The 19761-nt window shown below is 41.0% G+C and overlaps 3 gene segments (V, D, J or C); all 3 read left to right on the top strand.

Annotated features, from left to right (window-relative positions):
• The first annotated feature begins 166 nt into the window (after positions 1-166).
• Positions 167-701, top strand: LOC113831656. The segment is given in 2 exon segments: positions 167-209; positions 292-701. Coding segments are annotated over 2 exon segments (453 nt in total).
• A 3759-nt stretch (positions 702-4460) lies between these two features.
• LOC100759105 lies at positions 4461-5005 on the top strand. The segment is given in 2 exon segments: positions 4461-4506; positions 4612-5005. Coding segments are annotated over 2 exon segments (369 nt in total).
• Positions 5006-16475: 11470 nt separating this feature from the next.
• On the top strand, positions 16476-19376 carry LOC113838252. The segment is given in 2 exon segments: positions 16476-16506; positions 19057-19376. Coding segments are annotated over 2 exon segments (351 nt in total).
• Positions 19377-19761: the final 385 nt, after the last annotated feature.

Genomic DNA, 19761 nt, shown 5'->3' on the forward strand with positions numbered 1-19761 from the left:
TGAGGAAATGGAGTGGTATCCACCCTCCTTTTTTATAAGGACAAGGCTGACTCCCCACATGCAAATGCATCTTCTAGCTCTAAGTTAAGTCCCCTCCTGAGCTGTGGGAGCTCACATCTCTCTCACAGGAGGCTGACCTCTGAGAAAAGGGGGTGTAGCCTAGAAGATGAGACTGTTGGGTCTTCTGTACCTGGTGACAGCCCTTCCTGGTGAGTGTGACCATTTCATACATGTGTCCATGAGGGGATGTGACAACATGTGATTGACAGAATTGACTCTTCTTGTTTGCAGGTGTCCTGTCCCAGATCCAGCTTCAGGAGTCAGGACCTGGCCTGGTGAAGCCCTCACAGTCGCTGTCCCTCACTTGCTCTGTCACTGGTTACTCCATCAGCAGTGGTTACTGGTGGACCTGGATCAGGCAGTTCCCAGGGAAGAAGCTGGAGTGGATGGGGTACATAAATTATGTTGGTAGCACCAACTACAACCCATCCCTCAAGAGCCGCATCTCCATCACCAGAGACACAGCCAAGAACCAGTTCTTCCTGCAGCTGAACTCTGTGACCACTGAGGACACAGCCACATATTTCTGTGCAAGAGACACAGTGAGGGGACTTCAGCATGAGCCCAGACAAAATCTCCCTTCAGAGGAGCTCTGGGCCAGCAGAGGGAGCTCAGCCCTAACCAAGCCCAGGAACTCTTAAGTCTTTAGAACCAGGAAAGACAAACAACTGTTTTCCCATCCAAGTACTAACCAGGCCCTACCCTGCTTAGCTTCCGAGATCAGACTTGATTGGGTGTCTTCAGGGTGGTATCACCATCCCTGATTTCAAGCTCTAGTACAGAGCTATAGTCCTGAAAACAGCTTGGTATAGGCACAAATATAGACAGGTAGACAAATGGAATAGAGATGAAAATCCTGATATTAACCCACATACCTATGAACACCTGATTTTTGACAAACAATCCAAATTTATACGCTGGAACAAAGAGAACATCTTTAACAAATGGTGCTGGCATAACTGGATGTGGACATGTAGAAGACTACAGATAGACCCAAGCCTTTCACTCTGCACAAACCTTAAGTCAAAATGTATCAAAGACCTCAACATAAACCGAACCACACTAACCCTATTAGAAGACAAAGTGGTAAATACCCTTGAATTAATTGATACAGGAGACCACTTCCTGAACATTACACCAGTAGCACAGACACTTAGATCAACAATTGAAAAAATGGAATCTCCTGAAACTGAGAAGCTTCTGTAAGGCAAAGGACACAGTCAGCAAGAAAAAATGTTGCCCACAGACTGGAAATGATATTCCCCAATCCCACCTCTGACAGAGGAATAATCTCCAAAATATACAAAGAACTCAAGAAGCTAGTCTCCAAAACATCCAACAATCCAATTAAAAAGTGGGGTACAGAACTATATAGACAATTCTCAATAGATGAATCTAAAAATGCCTGAAAGACATATAAGAAAGTGCTCAACATCCTTAGCCATCAGGGAAATGCAAATCAAAACAACTCTGAGATACCATCTTACACCAGCCAGAATGGCTTAAATGAAAACAACAATGACAGTCTGTGCTGGAGAGGATGTGGAGAAAGGGGGACACTTCTCCTCTGCGGGTGGGAGTGCCAACTTGTACAGCTACTTTGAAATCAGTATGTTGATTCCTCAGGAAAATGGGAATGAGTCTACCAAAAGATCCAACAATTCCACTCTTAGGCATATACCCAAAAGAAGCACATTCATTCAAGAAGGACATCTGTTCAACAATGTTCATAGCAGAACTATTTGTAATAGCCAGAAACTGGAAGCAGCCTGGATGCCCCTCTACCAAAGAATGGATAGAGAAAATGTGGTACATTTACAGTGGAAAAAAACAATGGAATCTTGAAATTTGTAGAAAAATAGATGGAACTAGAAGAAACCATTCTGAGCGAGGTAACCCAATCAAAAAGACAAACATGATATGTCCTCACTCATGTGGATTTTAGACATAAAGGATTACCAGCCTACAATCCACACCACTAGAGAAGCTGTAAACAAGGAGGACCCTTAAAGAAGATGTGGAAGATTTGTTTTCAGTGCCCAAAATTATCTCTTCCTGTAATATGTCTTGTGGAATTGTCTCTAGAGGAATTTTTGTATTATATTTTGTGGGAAACCAGCATCATGAATCCCAGGCTTGCCTCACTAATGTTACAAATACAAGGAGTATTTATAGTTCTTGATCCTACTGAACCACCCCAGAATTCTAGGGTGTAATGCATGTGCCCTGACAGGAAATTTTCCGGGTGTGGTTTTGTTCTTCCTAGGCAATCACTCAAGCATTTTGTACTATTTTTGTGTCTATCTGACAATTAAGGAAACTCAAGAAACAAGGAGTTTGGTTTTCATTATCGATTAATATGAATAGCTTTTTAGATTATACTATACTTCATATCCTATTCCCTTTTCTCCCTACCAACCTTCCTTTGGAGACTCCTGTTTTATTTCAAATTCATTCTTTTTTAATTTATTAATATTTATTTCTCTGTGTGTGTGTGATTTATGTATTTCTAAATAATGATTTCAACTTCAGTTTATGTAATATGTTTTCAGGGTTTTATGGTATTGGCAAACCTAGAAGTATATTCTTGTCTTCTGAAGACTGTTTCTCCTACTCTGGGCTCCTTAGTTGCCTCTAATCCTTAGAGTAGAGCTGAGGCTTGGTAAACACTCCTCCTTCCATGTTAGTGTGTCTGCTGTTTTCATTCTTGTTTGGCTCATGTTTCAAGAGCCTTGTCAAGTAGACATGATAGATGTTTCTTCTCTAATATGTCTATGAGACACAATCTCAGAGCAGGCTTACCCTTCCTAGGGTGCACACTCTTTCTACTTCCTCTTCTACCACAATCCCTAAACCTATGATGTAGGAGATGGGTTGTAGATGTATCAGGTGAGGCTTGAGCTTAACAACTCTGCATTTTGATCTGCTGTGGTTTTCTCCAACTTTTGCCCAGACAAGTTTTCTTGATGAATGGAGATAACAACACATATTTTTAAGTATGAAAACAAAGAGTTGGAGTGTAGTTAGAAATCATGCTAGTTAGTGGCAGTTGAATGGTTTCCTCCACCATCTATGATGTGAGAAACCCTGGGCATCTGACTAGGTTTCTTGCACCAGGCAGGATTTCCTTCTATTGAGATGGCTTTAAACGAAATGGTCAATTCATAGCATCTCCTAATATAAATATTCCTAACTTGGATTCCAATATCTTTTACAGAGAGCTGTGAATGCATCTTTCAACATTAAGATAGAAAGAATTTGAGACAGCCTGGCTTCCAGGGACTCAAGTGTTTTCCCTAATCATTAACCTGAACTACAGCCTATGCAACTGTGGAGGTAAAACTCATAGGCCCTCGCTGTGCGAAGCTCCCTTGTATTAATTTTAATCTATTTAGTCTATTTAAACTAATTTTATTATTATCAGTTAGACAGTGCAGCTTAAGAAGAAAACATATTCACAATAATGCACAGGTAAAACTTTCCAGTAGAAAGGGATATTTCCACATGAGAACACACTATATTACAGGCAGTGGGGATCTCCCCAGATCCATTCACACCATGTTGAGTACCAAAGAAAGATGGCAGCAGCAAAAATGAAACAGTACAGTAAAAGCAAAAGACATTCTGGAGTCTGTTGTCCCAGTTTTGCCAATCAGAGATTCACCCATCAGGGATTTACTTCCTGGTGAGGTGACACCTCATCCTCACTTGCCACCTGCTGCTGCTCTGACAGGGACACCTGCAGACACAGTCAAAGCTCAGCTCTCCTTGAAGTTCAGTTTCTCAGTCACTCCACATTTCTAGGGACAAATAGGTAAACGTGCAGTAAAGAAAAACCAAATTAGATGATAAAACAAGAAATACACAGACTGCCTGGAAAAGGTTCATGCAGGTGATTAGCTGAACACTGGAATTCAGGCATGTCACATGACCTCCATACAGAAAGGGAGTTCTCAACCTCAGGAAGCTGCTGCTCACAAAGCTATAGCTCTGCAGGGAATTTTATGTTCATCAAGGATGAGGTCCACACAGCAGTGCCAACTCCTACAGAAATGAGCATGGGAAAGCAATGTCACTGAGGTTTGTAATCCCAGACACACAGGATTGAGTTGAAATTAATATTAAAATGAGTCTTTTGTTTGTAAAAGGGATAATAGGAGATGATTGAACATGATGTAATTTAATAACATTTCCCCAAACATTAACATTATTATCTGATTCCTCCAGCACATTAACAAATAACACAGGACATGCCATCTCCAGGCTCCACCAGAGCACTTGCTATAAAGCAGGAAGACATGCAAATGGGCCCTCTCTCTGCTCATGAAAAGCAGCCCAGTCCTGACCTTACAGCTCAGACAGCTCAGCTGTGGATCCCAAGACTTCACTCAGGGATCAGCATGGAGTTGGGGCTGAGCTGCATTTTCCTTGTTGCTCTTTTAAAAGGTAATTTATGGAGAGCAGTAGGTGCTGACTGTGTGAGTGGACATTAATCTGAGGGACAATGGACATGTGTGATGATTTCCTGATCAAGAATTTTTATGTTTTCAGGTGTCCAGTGTGAGGTGCAGCTGGTGGAGTCTGGGGGTGGTCTGGTGAAGCCTGGAGGATCACTGAAACTCTCCTGTGCAGCCTCTGGATTCACCTTCAGTGACTACTGGATGGACTGGGTCCGCCAGGCTCCCGGCAAGGGGCTGGAGTGGGTTGGAAATTTTAAATATGATGGCAGTTACACAAGCTATGCACCATCCGTGAAGGGCCGGTTCACCATCTCCAGAGACGATGCCAAGAACACTCTGTACCTGCAAATGAACAGTGTGAAGTCTGAGGACACCGCCACTTATTACTGTTCTATATACACACACAGTGAGTGATCTCAGTGTGAACCCAGACAAAAACCTCACTGTGAGGTCGCTCACGGCCACCAGACGGCGCACAGCACATACAGAACACAGGTTCATCCCACAGACTATGAAGGCATAACTGAGCAATCTGTTCAGCAGCTTAGGCTCCTTCTATCTTCTAGTTCCCAAGAAAGTCTCTCTAAATATTTGTGCTGTGGGTTAATGTTGTCATCAAAATATCTCCTGTATTACTGCTGTAATATAAGAAACATGCATGTTCCTGTGACTTTTTTCTCAGATTCAAGCAGATACTCAGTCAGATTTCTTTATTAGAGTAGCATTTATATTTAAGGGGAAATCAAGGGTAAGACAGGGCCCATTACAGGTGCACAAATGCTCCCAAGGCTCAAACCTCCCCTCCCCTCCTCCTGAAAATGGTGCACATCAGGTTCAGACATGATCCAGCTGTGCTCTTAGCTAATTCAGTTTATTTCTCCATGAATTTCATCTCTGCTCATCATGAGATTTTTATAAACTTGTCCTTCAGGAAAGTTATTTTAGTGTCTGTGTGGAGATGGTATTTCAAGGATGGTTTATTGTCTTCTAATTGACCTGAATATGGGATCACACCACCAGGAAGGCATTGAACATCTGCATCTGATCACATGATAATGTTCATTAGAAGTGAGATCTACTCACCTAGAAAATCTCTCACATGCAATTGGGCATTTTATGTAAATCTAACAGAGATCACTTTGGGTCTGGGAGGTATCACATTAGCAGTGACAGAGCCAGATCATTTCTCTAAGAGCCACAGAAATTCCAACTGTGTTCTCTGAGAAGTTCCTCTCACTGTGCAAAAAACTGAGAAAGTTTGTCTTAGTAAATTTTCTGTAGCTGAGATAAAACAGCAAGACCAACTGTGATGAAGGGAACATGTAAGGAAAGAAAGAACTTAGTTGGGATTATGGTTTCCAACAATTGAGTCCACAATTTGCAAACCAAAGGCTAAGTGGCTGGAACAGCAGTTGGTGGCTCATAGCTTGAACCCCAAGCAGGCAGCAGAGAGGCACAATGAAAATCCCAAGAGATTATGGAACCTCTGAGCCTTCCCCCATTGACTCACATTCTCCAACAAGACCACTCTTACTGGTACTTCCCAAAGAGTGCCTTATGAGAGGACCAAGTATTCAACATACTAGACATTGAGTGACCTTCCAATTCAAACTACCACAGCCCCAGTCACTGAAAGGAATACAGGATTGTCAGTTAGTAACATACAAGGAACATGGATGTTGGAGAAGGTGGAGACATTTCTGACAGGGAGAGCAGGAAATGGCAGATTCCATTAGCTGAGGCCCAGAAGTTTGGGCAGACCTCTTCCTGTCCATGAAAAGTAGTTTTCCACCAGATGGATGTTCCACATTGTATGCTAAAAAGCTCCACAAGAATCTCCTTAGTGAAAGGTGAAGGTGGTATTTTATGATGAGGTCATATCTCAGGGACAGGAATGGCTCTGCATTTGGCAACAGAGAAGGATGTAATAGTAATTACACTTTATCTAACACGTGTTCTCTCTGAAGTGCTTTCCACCTCACATGTCACAGACTGAGACATGCCTACAGCACTGATTGGAAATATATTAAATAGACTCTCATGTTGACTCTCTCTGAGTTCTGGAATTTTAAGTGTCATGAAGCAGTTCAGAGAAATGTTCTTATTGCATGAGTTACTCTGATACAACTTTACAAGAATATTTTCTTATTGTAAGCCGTTATTGTCAGGGAGAGCTAATCTTGATTTGTATAAACATTTGTCTGATTAAATTCCTGCATTTTAATTTTTGTGTTGCATAATCCACACTTGCACTCATGTTCTCATGTTTTTTTTTTTTTTTTTTTTTGGCCTTGGAACCGGAAGCACTTCAAGTACATCTCTGAGAAATTGGGGAATTATGTCTATATGCATTGCAGTTCATATCACAGATTAAGACAGAACACCACACTTTTATGTCCTCCATGAACAAGGCATGTGAAAGACAACATGAGTGTTCCTGGTTAGAAATGAAGTTCTCTCTTCAGAAGAGTCTGTCGCCTGCTTTCCCTGCAACAGGAGCCAGCGGTCCTTGCATCTCTGACCCTCTGGCCCCTTCCCCCAAACTCGATGACTTTTCCTCTGTATCATCCATTCCAGGATGAGTGTGATGATCTTGGAATGTAATGGACACAGGTCAGATATTCTCCAATTCTGATATGCATAACTTAATCATAGACCAAAAGTCAGTTTAGTGTTGATCAACCCCTGGAAAGGGAACCCAAGTGTTAGTGCAGCTCTTACAGCCTGTCCAAGTCTAAGGGTTCAGAGCCTCACTGCACTCAGCATTCTGGGTTTTGTTTCTCTTTTCAGTGTTTCTACCTTAGAGTCTACCTAGTATCACCGATCATAGTTTGGACAAATCTTGACATATTTATCTTAAAGGGTTTAAAACATGACAATGTTTCATACATAAATATTAACTTTTTGTGTCACTATCTTTAATGAAATATACAGTTCACTCAAAAGTCTTTCCATATATTCAGTCATGATCACACCAATGTGCAAGCCAGTCATTGTGCAAGTTGTGAAAGTCAGACAAACCACAAACATCTCTGTGATGTTGTAAAAAACATCAAAGTTTATAAGAAAAATCCTTCAACATCTCTGATATCAGTGAAGAAATTCCCCAGAGCCTGTGAGCTCCTACTCCCAACATCCTTTGCCCATTGTGCTGTCTTCTGGAATATCTGAAAATATTGAGTAAACCACTTCATCTGCTTAGAGTTTATGCTATCTACTGTTCTTGACACTCCTGTTTTATACTGTATTCTGCTGGACACTTTCACTTACAAGTAGTTAGGAATTTACATACATAGTTCTGTGTGCCTAGTCAATACCTAAAAACTACTTAGAGTCTCATAGAATATCTGTGTTTCAGAGATGATCTTAATTAATACAGTTGTCTGATGTCACATTGATTTTCCTAAAGTTGATATAAATTCCTCATTCTTTCCAATGAAATACTCCCATTGTGTCTCACATATAACCATGTCTTTTTGATGACGTCATCTGCTGACACACATGAAGTGCAAAAATTTCTGAAGTATGTTTCCTTTAGGTCAGTTCTCTGAGTTTTTTGTATGTAGCCTTCTTGAATGGAAAATATTAATTCTATATATTAGAATGGGGGATATATTTGGCAAAATTTATTTTAAATTTCCAGTCATTACTATCATCATCACAACTACCTGCTGTAAATCAGTCTGACAAGCTTGTCACAAAGCAGAGCAACTGCCCCAGGTCTGAAATCTACTAAGAGCTTAGGTCCTGATGTTTCACCCACAGCATCTGCACAGATCTGAGAGAAGGGTAAGGATGCCTTTCCACAGACAGGAATGGAATTTGGTCTTTAGCATGTTTTTACTGTCCCAGGTGTCCTCTACCTCCTTCAAAACTGCACTAAGTACTTATTTAAAGAAATGTTCTGCTCATGAATATTCAAATCATGTGAGTCTATGGAGGTAAATACACAGATGTCCACACCCAAAAACAGCTTATGACCAGTGTCCTATCCACAGTCACTGAGCACACAGGTCCTCACTACGGGATGGAGCTGGATCATCCTCTTCCTGGTGACAGCAACTACAAGTCAGGGCTCCAAGTTACAGACTTGAAGAGGGGCCATTAACTCAGGGGACAGTGACATCCACTCTGCCTTTCTCTCCACAGGTGTCCACACCCAGACTCAGCTGCAGCAGTCTGGGGCTGAGCCAGGGAGGCCTGTATCCTCAGTGAAGATGTCCTGTAAGGCTTCTGGCTACACCTTCATTGATTTATTAACTGGGAGAAGCAGAGTCCTGGACAGGACCTGGTGTGGTTTGGAAGGATTTATCCTGGAGATGGTGATGCCAACTACAATCAGAAGTTCAGGCAAGGTCACCCTACTGCAGACAAATCCTGCAGCACAGCCTACATGGAGCTCAGCAGCCTGACATCTGAGGACTCTGCTGTCTATTACTCTGCAAGACACACAATGTTGCAACAACTTCCTGAGTGTGTCAGAAACTCTGAAGGAGCAGGACACTGAGATAACAGAGAAGATAAGACTAGAGACTTGCTCAGAAACAATTATTCTGTGTGTTCCTCTGTCATTCACTGTCCTATAGGGTCTTTGTCAACTATTGTAAATACTGTGGGAATAAAGTGATGCTGATTTAGGATTGTCTTAGAATACTCCATACATTGATCAGACCTCTAACAGTGACCACCTCCTTCAACATGATTCATTTTTAATAAACAAAATAATACAATCTGCAGCAATCCATCATGATATACATATCTCTTAAATACAAGTGTCTGGAGCTGTTGCTGGAGTAGCTGGGAATAAGCTATACTACAGGTTATTCCAGTAAGAGAGAAATAAACAGCATATGGGCAAATAAAAGCCTGTTTCATAGTCCAATGTGATTTGCCTAAAGCAAGCAAAGGCAGTTTGTTGGAAGTGGTCCCCATTTATATTGGGGGTAGGTGCTACATGGACATAATGATAGGAGAGACTCCAGTCTTCATAGAATTTCCGTGAGTGCACGTGAGACAGTGTAAGTGTTTGGGGCTGTAAGAGTGGATCTGTGTTATTGGTAAATGGGAAAAGAATAGATACCAGCATGGGACTGATCCAGACCCCAGGAACATGGGTTTCTGTGAGGAAACCTCAGAAATCTATGGGACCTCCTGTAGAAGCCTGGTATTTATCCCTAGCATATGTGTGGACTTTGGGAGCCCATTACATATAAAGGAATACTCCCTGAGCCAAGACACACGGGGGTGGGCCTAGGCCCTACCCCAAAGGATACGAAAAACTCTGATGACACCCTATGGAAGGCCTCATCATCCAGGGGGAGCAGAGAAGATATGTGACAGATAAGGTTTTAGTTGGGGGAGGTAGGGGAGGACAGGTGGGAGAAGGGAACTGGAATTGTCATGTAAAACAATCCTCTTTCTAATTCAAATAAAAAAGTTGGAAAAATTAAAACACTAGTTTCTATTATTTAAAAAGAAGTACCAGGGGAAGAGAGAGAGAGACAGAGACAGAGACAGAGACAGAGACAGAGAACATAAAGATGATTGGATAAAGGTAACAAATATCTGACAAGAGTTTGATGGGGGTTTGACAAAATACATTGTATGAATAACAGTAAATGTTATAAGTTTTTTTTTTTGGGTTTATAAAAATGAAAAATCCCGTGCTCAACTATTAAGGAACAAAAGGGAACCTGAGTTGAAAAACAGCCACCACTAACACCCTCTGTCACTCCTGTCCTCACTCAGAAGGACCACACATCCTCTGCTCAGCCTTTTCTCTCTTAGTCATGTCCTTCCCCAGTGAAAAACATATCTCTCAGACTAAAATGTTCCTCTCAGTTTGCTAGAGGAGCTGTAACAGAATTTCCATAACAAATAAAACAGGGAAAACAGCAAATTAAAAACTGCAAGTTTACGAAGCTGAAAATTTCCATTTTGTTTTGTTTGGAGTGAGAGACAAACGTTCAGACAAGAAAATAGATTTTTGTCATCAATTGATACAAATCACAGTCCTGGATCATCAGGGGTCTGGGTTGAGAACAAGGTTCTTTCTATAGAACAGCTGAGCACTAGGACCCTGAAATCATGCTAGGGAAACATCAAATGAAATTTCCCCTATTGCTTTGCCCTTATCACAGCCGATATCAAAGTGGGATCATTGCATTTTATACACCTCTACCTGTAGTTATGGAATCAATATAATATTTTATATACCTTCAATTTCTAAGTATCATGATGATGCCAGTCCAAACATCCATGCTTACTTTTATGTGGATTTATTTTTTCCAGTCTGCTGCAAGTAATATTACTAGATCATGACTACGAGAAACTGTGCATGAGTGTTATCCAGAAGTTCTTGTGAGAAGAAACCCACTGAGATGACACCATCTAACTGTGAAAAGGTCATAGAAATGAACAAAGACCATGCAGAAGAATCTAATATCCACATTCCAGACTTGATGGATCCTATAGATCAGCCATACTCCTGATCAGAAGCAACTCCCATAACAGATCAACCTGATGAATATGAAGCACAGGCCAGCAGGGGGTGACCACACCTCAGCCATTTATGGTCCTAAGGAACAGATGCAAAGACAGAACAGCAGCTGGTCACTGCTTGTGTCTGGAGTTTCTTCCTTTTGCCGACTCACACATAACCAGGCTAAATGAGTCAAACCTGGCAGAGAAATCATTTGGTCATCCAAGGACTCAAAACAGAAGTGACTTCAGATCAGCCACTCACTGCATTTAGTTGCTTTAAATGAAGTCACTTTCCTGCAAGTGCCACAGAATCAATCACGTCATAATGCTGTTTCTGTAATAGTTGAATTAATTAATCCATTAAACAATTACTTCCCAACCCTCCTTTCTATTACAGGGTGACTATTTTAGGGGGCACCTTAAAACTGATCCCACAACCACCAAGAAAATCCTACATCCTCAGGGGACTGGAGAGATTGGAAGACATAAACCATTGCACTACAGACCACGTAACAGATTCTTCTCTCTGCTGTTGTAATCACAGACAAGGATCCTATATTTAGTTTGAGGAAATTAATGGCAGAAATGACAAAGATGTTAACTAACACACCCCAAAAACAAACATGTGGCATAAAGGTAAAAGAAGATTTTGATGTGTTCAGTATTTCACGAGGATTAGGTTCTGTACTATTAATGTTTATTTAATGTGTATAATATATATATATATATATATATATATATATGTATGTATTCTATGATGAGGATAAAACTTGTGTCTTGTGCATGTTAAACTTTCTCTTCATGCTGTCCCAGCCTAGCTTCAATGCTGTAATGTAATGTACACTTCAGTATTCATCCATCTTTACATTATTTCCCATTGAATTTTCAAATTGTAATGTTTAATATGTAAACTTCCATGAACTTACTGTATAATATCTGATAAGATAAGCAGTGAAGAGTTCATGTAATATGAAGAAAAAATTAAATTAAGGATGTTGAATATTTTTATAAAAATAATGAATAATATTTTAATGAAAACATGGTCCTCTCTGGTTCATTTTCTCTCAGACATTTGCACAATTACCTGAGGCCTGTAAGGCTCACACACACCAGAGAATAATATATATCAGGAAGATATACAAATACAGCCTCACTTTGCTCATGAAAACCAGCCCTGCCCTGACCTCACCCAGTAGGTCAGGCAGAGGACTCTAGCCCTGTCTTCCCATTCAGTGAGCAGCACTGAAAACACGACAATCAACATGGGGTTGGGGCTGCACTGGGTTTTCTTTGTTGCTCTTTTAAAAGGTAGATAACATGGGATGCTGAGTGTGTGAGGAGACACGGGTGAGAGAGGCAGTAGAGTTTGTGACAGTTTCTTCATCAGGATCCTCTCTGTTTGCAGGTGAACAGAGCAGCTGTTTGAGTCTGGTGGAGGATTGGTAAAGCCTGCAGGGTCACTGAAACTCTCCTGTGCGGCCTCTGGATTCACACTCAGTAATGCTGCCATGCACTGGATCCGCCAGGCTCCAGGAAAGGGGCTGGAGTGGGTTGCCAGCATAGGCACTAAACCTAGTAATTATGTAACCTACTAAGTGGATTCGGTGAAAGGCAGATTCACCATCTCCAGAGATGATTCCCAAAGCTGGATGTGCATAACTGTGGTCCTAATACACAAAGAAGGACTATAAGACACTGTCTAGGAGCTTCTTAACACTCGTCATTGATCTCAAAGACACACAAAACAAGCTTCCAAAGAGTGCAATCAGACATTCTGTGTGACCTTTGGTAATGTTAGTTAAGCACAGGCCCCTGAGAGGAAATGCTCTACCTTTCCTATCATAGGCATTTAGGCAGATCAGATTGGACATGTATTCTGTCACTCGGGATACACAGAATACTGAGTGTTACACAGCTCATATGGAAAGGTATCCCGGAGCTTGGGAGCCAAGGAATAGCACAGGTCATAGTAAGCATAGCAGCTTACAGCCCTGCTCCAGGGAAGGCTTCCCCTGTGTATCAGCTCTGTTCCAGCATGAAAGGGGTTTGGCAGAGAAGTTGTTACAGTTCCGCTCTGTTCCCTGGGAGCAACTGTATGGTGAATTAAAATGCCGCTTTACTAATATTTGGTGCCTAACCCAACGGACATCAGAGATGCTTCATCGAGCATCTTATGGAACCAGATACAGACCCACTGAGCATCCAACACAAGAGGGGGAGAAAGAAATGTTGGAGCCAGAGGGGTCAAGGACACAACAAGAAAACTCACAGTATCAACTAACCTGGGATTATAGCGCCTCACAGAGAGCCTGCAAGGGAGCCTGCAAGGAAGTGACTAAGGCCCTCTGCCTATATGTGACAGCTGTGTTTCTTGCTCCTCCTGTAGGACTCCTCACAGTGCGTACAGGGGCTGTCTACAGCTCCTTTACTGGCTTTTTGAACTCTCCTTGTCATGCTGTGTCTCCTTTGCCTGTCAAAAAACATAGATAGTGAATAGTCTTACTGAAAACCAGTATTTGTTGATACTCATGAGACAATGGAAAATATATTGACCCCCAGTTCAAACTGACTTGACTTTTTTCTCCATCTGCATGTGAATATATTTTTCTCAAGTGGCTAACTGGTCTGCGAGTATACAGTGTTGCCTCATTTTCTGTTGACTCCTGTATCAGAGTATCACAGGAATCTATGCGTGGATATATGAGGGACTATATCTGAGCTCAAGATTCATTGTGCTTGTCTGAGTTCAGGTGTTGTTCTCTCCCAGTTGTAGCCTGATGAAGGTTGTAAAGACCTATTTCTCTCCTGGTGTCTCTTTACCTGTGGGAACTGGTAGAACTGGGTCCACCATAGAGGAGCCTGGCATTGAGAGGACACTGATGACCATACAGGCCCAACTTAAAATCAGTCTCTCATAGAAGCATCAGCATCTCCTGTTAGACAAGAGCCATTTATCCCTGTACCTGAGCTCTGTGGGCTCTGAGGTTGCAGAGATATATTGCTCAAGGGAACCAGTGCCACTTGACTGTAAATGACAAACAAATCTGCATGGGAGACCAGCACCTGCAGGGGGTGCAATGGAGCCAAGAATCCTCAGTAGGGAGATAAGGTTGACATGCAGGGACTCTGTGTTTTCCTTTCCTCTGTGGTTTCCTTTCTTGAGTCTACCAGCTGACCTGCACCTGTTGTTATAGACAAGTGATATTTCAATGTTGGAAAATAGTAAATGTTTTATGTAAATCTTTTTATGGGTTTATATTTTCTTGTTTATTTTATTCAGTTTTATTTACATTTACAAATATTTTTGAAAAATTTTTACAAATATTCTGATCACTGATTATCTGATTTCCCTCCCTCTATTCCTCCTAGACATTTCGTGTATCCTGTTCTACCCAACACTACACCTTGTCTTTCTCTCTCAAAGAAAAAACAAATAGACAAAAATATTTTAAGAAAGGAAATACCAAACAAATATAAAACAGTCAATATTCTTACACACAAGCACACACAAAATATAAAAACACAAGTTTGTAACCATGACACAAATGCAAAAGACAAATTAAATAAAATTCACAGTTATACGAGAAAACACATTTTTTCTTGAAAAACTGGGTTTATTGATTTTTTTAAATTGCAAGTAGTTGTTACAAAAAGTGTTTTTTCTTTTAAACAAATTCACACAAAGAAAAAGAAATAGAAAGTGACCGTAGTGACCAGCAAGAGAGGAATAATAATTACATTCATCTTTATGTGTGTGTGCCAGTTGTTTGTTAGCTTTGGAAAACTCCAACCTGGAACCAGAACCTCGAATCTGCGAGCAGAATGTCTTGAGATGGGCACATAAAGTCAAAGGGTTTCTCTCTTTTTTGTTTTCCCTTTTAGAAGCTATACATAAAAGGTGGTTTCCTTCTGTACTGTCACAGAACTTGTAATACATTCTCAGTCCTACCTGTGAAAGGCCTAAGGAGAAGAAATTCAATTTGCCATCCAACACAAAGGGGAGAATTTCTAAAATAAATAATCCAACAGTTTTTTGCATTTTTTAAAATTAATTTTTCATTTTTAAAAAATAAATTAACCAAAAAATGTGTAAAGTTACAAAAATGTTGAAGAATAATATATTAAAACTGTGGAAAAAAGGAAAGACACGTCACAAAATTTTAAGATTAATATGAAGATCATAATTTAACATAAAATAATATATTCTATGGATTTGTCATATTTTGACATTCAAAACCTTTTTCTTCCAGCCTGAACCCCTGTTGACTAATCTTGCCTGGGTTTGTGTAGGTCTTCAGGGAGGAAGTTTGAAATAGTTGGACAAAGGTTTTGACATAAGTGATACTTGTGATTTCGTTCTTTTCTTTTTTCTTTTTTTTTTAAGTGGGGAGGAAGGGGAAACTAGATGGACTATGAGAAACTTGATTTTGGTGCTAAAGTTCCCCAATTCATATGTGACATCTTGAAAAATTACAACAAAATGAGAGAAAAGCTTAAAAAACATGTAAGGGGTGAGAAGTTTATGGTATTCATTCCACATACAGTATCTGTGTAAAACATTTCCTGTAGACCTAGCTTAAGTGGATTTTGCTCTAGAATACCTTGGTCTACCTTAGAACCCTCATGCCATGCTTTTTCCCCTGGGTTTAAACTTCATCTAACTTTCAGAAATTGGAGAGCAAAAATTTTCCTTGTCACTGCACGTCAATATAGAAAAGCTTATTTAACTTATCAAAACGTATTCATTGCCAAACTATGCTTTTTTGTTAATTTTGTTCATATTTATTGGGATGAGAAAGTACATTTTAAAAAATACCATTGAGTACATTTTCTTTTGTCAGAGCCTGTGAAGTACCTGAGCAGGCAAATTTAGCAACATCAGTTTCATTGCCTGGACCCACATGATAGGATACAAGAACTGAATGCCATAAGTTGTCCTCTGAGGATCACACATACTCCCTGGTGCATGTCTCTCCTGTTCACACCATTAAAGACAATATAACAATATTTAAAACTATTACATGGATGGAGAGAAACTCCTGAGGACCCACACTCAGCTGGGAATCTATTTGCATTAATGACTAATGAGGAAAGTTATATTAGTTTTATTTGGAAGTTTTCTGGAGGCTTCTGGTGTACTAGTGAAAGACTCCAACTGTGTGTGTGTAGATAGAACCTATTGGTTTCTCTGTGGCTGTGGAGCCTATCCTGGCACTAGCTCTTGTAGACCAGGCTGGCCTTGAACTCACAGAGATCCTCCTGCCTCTGCCTCCTGAGTGCTGTGATTAAAGCCATGTGCCACCAACTCCCTGCTGACACAGTTTTTCTTTAATAAGACAATAAATGTACAAAACTGTGATGATGAATTATGATGATAATTAAAGTGGGATATTACCAATACGGAGTCAGGTAGAAATATAAGGAAATTTAATAGGGAAAAGCCTTACTTACCGGGTGACCTAACCAGCCGGCATGGCAGCAGTCTGTAGAGCAATCCGAAACAGTGAAAACTGAAAGCGAAACCCAGCCAACTGAAACTCTTACTCTATGTCACCCTGACCATGCCCTCTCAGGTTGGCTACAGGTTCCCCTATAGACAATATATAGTAATTTTGAGTGATGAGAAGTTTTGGAGCAACAGCTGAGAATAAAGTATAACACAGTTGACCTGTCAATTCCAAATCACCAACATCTGTGCAAATAAAAACTCCCTTTCATAGTCTTAAGTCTTCAATGACCTCAAGGTATGTTGTTGACTCTGACAATGTGGCCCTGCACAAGTTCCCATTCCTTAGAATGAAAGGCATATTTACATCAGAATTCACTGCCTTGTTAGTATGATTCCTATAAATTGGACACATGTATTATTAAATTATTTTTACAGGTCACTTTTATCAACTGGAGGCATGTGCATGCTATTGGAGGCAGGTTCTGATATTATACCTTAGTCTAGGCTGCCACAGTTATTGCATTTCCACTCTAAGTACCCAGCTCTACAGTACCAAGTCTCTACAAAACATGGACATACATTGCTATGGCATCAACTCTACAGTCATTGGATACCAGCTCCTCGTCCTCATGCTATGGAGTATTTGGTTTTCACTAGTGTGTGAGTAACAAGCATGGAGACAAGGGTGCTTAGTCATCTCAAGTGCTGGATTCAGTGTGATAACCCATATCACATAACATCAATTTGCATGTCCCTGTATTGTATACCCCCAGTAACGATAACTCTTTCTGCTAGCTTGCTGGGTTCTGCTGCTGCTTAGGACCCCAAATAACACACAGAGTCTTATATTAGTTACAATGCTGCTGCTCAATGACTAGGATTACTTATTTGCTCTCTCAGTCTTAATTATCAACCATAACTACTAATCTATATATTTTTATAAGGACTTATCTTACCTAGGATGCTAGCCTTATGTGTCTGCTCTTCCTGAGATCACATCGTGACTCTCTTCTTTAAAATGTTTCCCAGAATCCTCCTTCTCTCCTAGTCCTGCCTATCTTGCTTCCCTATTGGCCAACAGTGCTTTATTTATCAACCAATAAGACAAACATATACACAGAAGGACCTCCCCCATCACCCCCCATGACAAGTACAAGTTCCATGTCCTTAACATGGGAGAAATATGTGCTTAATGTTTCATGGCAGACATGAATCCCCAGGCCAATTCAATGTTAGAGATTATGCAAATCCATGGTGAATTTAAAATACTACTTGACACAGCAATGGTTGTATAAAGTACACTCCTCTCTTCCTCCAACTGGGGTGCCGGGAATGACCAGAAGGCAGGAGATTTTTCCACTCCTGGCCCCCAACTCAATGGAATTCTCTGATGTACCAGGAAGGCATCTGTTAGTGGCTGTAAAGACATGACTTTAAGACTTATCTGGTGTCTGCTGGGGGAGTCATTTTAAAGTCCAAACACCTCAGACTGCCAAGTCATCCCCTGTGTACAGCCATGTGGGGATCAGTGTGGCTGTTCCACAGGAGCTGGGGAATAGATCTATCCCACCATCCAAAATCACCACTCTTGGTTATAAACCCAAAGGACTCCACATCTTACTAGAGACACTTGCTCAGCCATGGTCATTGCTGTTCTAGTCATAATAGACAGAATTAAAAACATTGTAGATATCTGTTAGTAGAAAAACAGAAGAAGAAAATATGGTACAATGGTTATAAACCCTTAGATGTACAATCCTGACATGGCTATAGGACATGTAGATACAATAGTTTCCAAAAACTTGAGGTATGCACCAACCAATATATAGATTATATTTAAGGTCTACTCCACGAGATGGAACCAATCCTGACACTATGGTGGCCAAGAACCTAAGATTAACAAATGATACCTAGAGAAAAAAAAATAAGTATTTTGTTACCCTAAAGAACTAGCCATCACATGACTCCAACGACATTCTGCAAATATCCATAGATCAGCCATCATCAGAGAACTTCCTGCAATATTCCTAAATTCAGGGACTGACTGGAGAATGTGCAGAGAGTGAGAGATCTTGGAACATTCAATGTGATGTCTCCTTCAAATCTGTCCCCACAGAGCTTAGGGAGCCTTGCAAAAGAGGATGCTCACAGATGATGAATTCCTGAGGGAATGGAGGACACCAAGGAGACAATGCTTTCCAGACACAACAGGACTGATGCAGATGTGAACTCACTGATGTTGTCAGTTAGAAAAGTGGCCCATGAGTCAAACACGCCATGCCACAGGGTTCAGCACAGGGTTTTTTTTTTTTAATTAAGTAAAGGGATCAGCATCACAGACTGGCTCCTCCTGAGACACATAATTTAAGTCCTCCATCAGAGTCAGCTCCTGGTGAGGGAATGCAAATCCCTCCTGTCTCCACCCAAGCATAGGTTGAAAAGTCAAAGCTGGGCCTGGGCATTCACTGGTGTGCACTCATGGCCCTGTTTGCCTCCTCATTCCTGCTGCTGATTGTGCCTGCATGTGACTGCCGTGGATTTCTACTCTATGAACTCCCATAATTCACTCTGTGCCAACCTTACCTTCTACTTTTTCCCCCACAGATGTCCTATCCCAGGTTACCTTGAAGGAGTCTGGCCCTGGAGTGTTCCCTCCTTCCCAGGACCTCAGTCAGACCTGCTCTTTCTCTGAGTTTTCACTGAGCACTTCTGGTATGGATGTGGGCTGGGTCCGACAACCCTCAGGGAAGAGTCTCCAGGGGCTTGCAATCATTTGGTGGGATGATGTTAAGAGGTACAACCCATCTCGGAAGAGCCGGCTCACAATCTCCAAGGACACCTCCAACAACCGGGTAACCCTGAAGATCTCCAGTGTGGACACTGAAGATACTGCCACATACTACTGTGCTCAGAGATCACAATGACACAGCCTTGGCTGACAGCTGTACAATATTTCAGGCTGGTTCTCAGCTCTGTGTCTTCCTCTTGCAATTGATGGGTTTGGGAGTTGGCAGTTTCCTGCTAGCCTCTGGGGTTTCCTCTTTACTCTGAGTTTCAGATCCCTGGCTTCCTGTTATATAAACGAGGACAGCTTTAAAAATTGTTCAGAAATTAGAATCTGTCTGTTGTGTTTTTAAAGAATAAGGTTTTCTGGTCACTGATCCAAGCAGAACAGGGTTGTTGTTCCACTCAGTCTTAGGCCTCAAATCCACAGGGGAGCAGATGCTGAATTATTGTAACATTCATGTTCAGTAAAATCCTGGACGTGGGGAAGACTGACATTTCTAGATAAACTTTTACAAAATGAGT

Source organism: Cricetulus griseus, chromosome 5 (assembly GCF_003668045.3).
Source record: "Cricetulus griseus strain 17A/GY chromosome 5, alternate assembly CriGri-PICRH-1.0, whole genome shotgun sequence".
NCBI lineage: Eukaryota > Metazoa > Chordata > Mammalia > Rodentia > Cricetidae > Cricetulus > Cricetulus griseus.